The sequence below is a fragment of the Chaetomium globosum genome, genomic scaffold, assembly GCF_000143365.1.
Source record: "Chaetomium globosum CBS 148.51 scaffold_3 genomic scaffold, whole genome shotgun sequence".
Classification (NCBI taxonomy): Eukaryota; Fungi; Ascomycota; class Sordariomycetes; order Sordariales; family Chaetomiaceae; genus Chaetomium; species Chaetomium globosum.
Genome location: NT_165978.1, coordinates 375,572 through 378,677, shown reverse-complemented (window position 1 = coordinate 378,677; position 3,106 = coordinate 375,572). Strand labels below are relative to the sequence as shown.

Genomic DNA, 3,106 nt, shown 5'->3' with positions numbered 1-3,106 from the left:
TCAGGCACTGGCATCCTGTCCTGTCCTGTGAGGTGCCGCTTTTACACCATTCCGTGTTATCATCGTCATCATCATCAGGCGTGCGTTGTAGGAGGCTGGTGGGTGGAAGGGAAGGGTTGGGGAGCGGGTGTGGGGGGCGCCAGTGGCCGTTTGCAAGCCGAGGAATTGGGTTGAGAGGTTGAATCGACTGACCTGTCGAGCCTGTGTTGTTGGAAAGGTGATGGTGGTGGTGTGGAGCCGCACACCGCCGCCGCTCACCTGGTTTGATTAGACGGGAGACTGCATTCAATATCACAAAGGCAATAGGCCGCGAAATGGCTTCCGTCGGAATATTGGGAAGTATGCCACGTCACCTCGATTCGAGCAATCTATTCCGGGAGCAGCAGCAACATGCCGGGCAGTCTGTTTCTGCCCAAAGCCCGTCTATGAAGCGTGACCGTGACGTGACGGGATTGCTCTCCGACGCATCATTTTGGTGAGAGGTGCAGGTGGGCTACCTTAGCTGGTGAGGGTTGGCGAGCTGCTCATGTTTTTTCTTAAGTCTTCATCAGACAGCCAGACAGAGGCTGGTAGCCCTGTGGTGAGGAGATATATGCATGGTCATGCATCATGCACCCCCTGCACGAGGCGGCTCAGCCTGCGGTGCAAATAGACGTTGAATCGGCAGCATGGGTGCAAGATCGGCAAGGGGCGGCGGCTGAGAGATCCAGACCTGCCGTGTCCCAGACTCTCGGTCAACTTGCATACTGTCGTGCAGTGGAAGGACCGTGGGGGCCATCTGATTATCAGAGACTTTCAAGATTAGTCGTTAACACCGAAAGGCCTTCCCAAATTACAACCCCTTGCGGCGCTTGGAGCGGCATGATAAAGTAGCCAACATTAGGAAGCAAAACAGTCGCCCCATCGGAAGCGGCCGTCGGTTCGGTCACCACGCCGGGCCCGAGCCTCTGCAAAGGATCACTGACGAGTTGGGATTTTGGACTGGAAGTCTGTCATGGTGAGACACCAGGATCGTATCTGGACGGAGATGGCCGGAGATGGACGGAGAAACACAGACTCGCCCCAGCCGGCAAGGTACCCAAGAGAGGTACTGAGAGCATGTCCGAATTTACGCGGGCCCTCGGGGAAGGTCGCCTGGCCGCAGCTCCGGGCCCTGGTCGGTACATGTACGGACCCAAACTGGAAAACAGGATTGACCGTTTCCATCTTTTGACTTGGACAGTGTGAGGCGGTGAGACTGTGGGACTGTGAGACTGTGAAAGTGCCGAAAGTGCCGAGAGTGCCACGGTGGCACCGATTCCACGGAATGATTTTGAAGCAATTCACAGCACCTGGTACCCAGGTACTCACTCACTCACTCACTCATTGACACGCCCGGGGACCGGGGCTGGGGTATTCGGATACTTGGGGAATGTAATGTGATGTCGCCATGTCGATCACCCAGCGCCGGAGAAGTGGGTACTTGGGTGCCTACCGCTCCACGAGCTGCCTCATCAACTGGGTCGTGAAGCTGGCGGTTTTGCGAGGACAGGTTCTGTGCGTGGAATTGTTTTTGGTTTGGGGTTAGGGCTGCAAGTCAGAACCGATTCACTGCCTTGCATAGCAGGATCAACAACATGTGACTTCGTGATCCAACTCACCAGGGTTAGGGCTGAGAAATGCCCCTCCATCGATCCACTTGCCTGTTGCCTGTGAACCTGTGGTGCTTGCCGACTTGTCACGCGCCTTCAACGCGTCAACCAAAACCAAACCGACTTGTTGCATGCGATGTCCACAGCGGGACCCGCCGGCGGTTGATGAACCCAACATTTTCATCAACCAACTCGAGTACCGCCCGCACACAAACCCCGACCCTGCCGCCCGAGAACACCACCCAACAACACACACCGAGACCCAACCAACACCACCCGCACCACCACCGGCAGTAACAGCCACAACCCCCCCCCAAAAATGCCACCATGCCCCCCCGACACCACCACCAGCACACCTTCACCATGGTGCCCAACCCGCTGGGGATGCAGGGGCTGATGGGGCGACCGACGACCGGGCCCGAGAGCAAGCCGCCGATGACGTCCAAGCAGGCGCAGAAACTCTACCGCGAAGCGACGCGCGGGCCGCGGCTGTCGCGGGCCGAGCAGCGCCGCGTCGAGCGCGAGGAGCAGGACCGCATCCGCCGCGAGCTGGACCGCGACCGCCAGACCACCCGCGCCCGCGCCCTGCGCGACAGGAAGAAGGAAAAAGAGCAGCGCGTGCTGGAGGACAAGAGGAGGAAGGGCTTGCCGCTGGTCGAGCCTCGCGCGAGTCAGGATACAATTTCGAGGTTTGTGAGGGGGAAATGGGGTCGGGAGGAAGCGGGATGGGACGGGGGAGAGGGTGGGGTTGGTGGCGGTGCGGGAGGAGGAAGAGGTGGATGAGAATATACCGCCTGGGCAAGCAGCAGGGACAACTGGTGAGGTCAAGAGGCGGCGGTTGGGGGATGGGGCGGAGGAGGCTAAAAAGAACACGGCAGTGAAGGTAGAGGTTAAGGAAGTGAGGACACCCGCCAAAGGAGTCGAGGATCTGGGGGCGAAGGGTGCTCTTGAAGATGGACAAGCATCGACATCTGGTGGCTCTGCATCTCTGGGGGAGCGAGTCGGCAAGGGAGTCACCGGGGGTGACAACGGAAAAGACCCGGCACCTAAGAAGAAGCTCCTGGAGACACCGAAATTGGAAGAGATGAAAGGGCCCACAGAGGAAAACGCGCATGGGAGGAAAACAAGTGCGGATGGCTCAAAGCTCAGTTCAGGGCCCAGCCAACCTGGCCCCCCAAAGGCTACTGATGAGTCCCTCGCTGCAAAGACATGCACGAAACCCCCGACTGCTCGGCCCTCCCGGCTGGGAACGCCGAACCAGAGCGCGCCATGCCCTGAAAAGGCCAAGATAAAAACGACGCCTGACCCGCCGCCAAACACAACGCCAATCAACAAGCCAGGTCAAACGCAAAACCTCCAACCTCATGCAGCCCGCCCGCCACAACAACAGCGTCCTCCGAAACCTGCACCGGCTCAGCCTCCATCGGCTCGAAAAGTGTTGCAGGAAACCACCAATGCCCCGAATCGACTTCGAC

At 58.9% G+C, this 3,106-nt stretch overlaps 1 protein-coding gene across 1 annotated transcript in view; it reads left to right on the top strand.

The window, feature by feature from the left end:
• Nucleotides 1-1,994: 1,994 nt before the first annotated feature.
• The window catches only part of CHGG_05387 (uncharacterized protein), a gene marked incomplete at both ends in the record, with an annotated part of 2,300 nt that continues 1,188 nt past the window's right edge, over nt 1,995-3,106 (top strand). Inside the window, 2 exons of the mRNA XM_001221481.1 lie at nt 1,995-2,320; nt 2,373-3,066. Of these exons, the coding sequence (XP_001221482.1) occupies nt 1,995-2,320; nt 2,373-3,066 (1,020 nt within the window). The remainder of the gene's footprint in view (nt 2,321-2,372; nt 3,067-3,106) is intronic.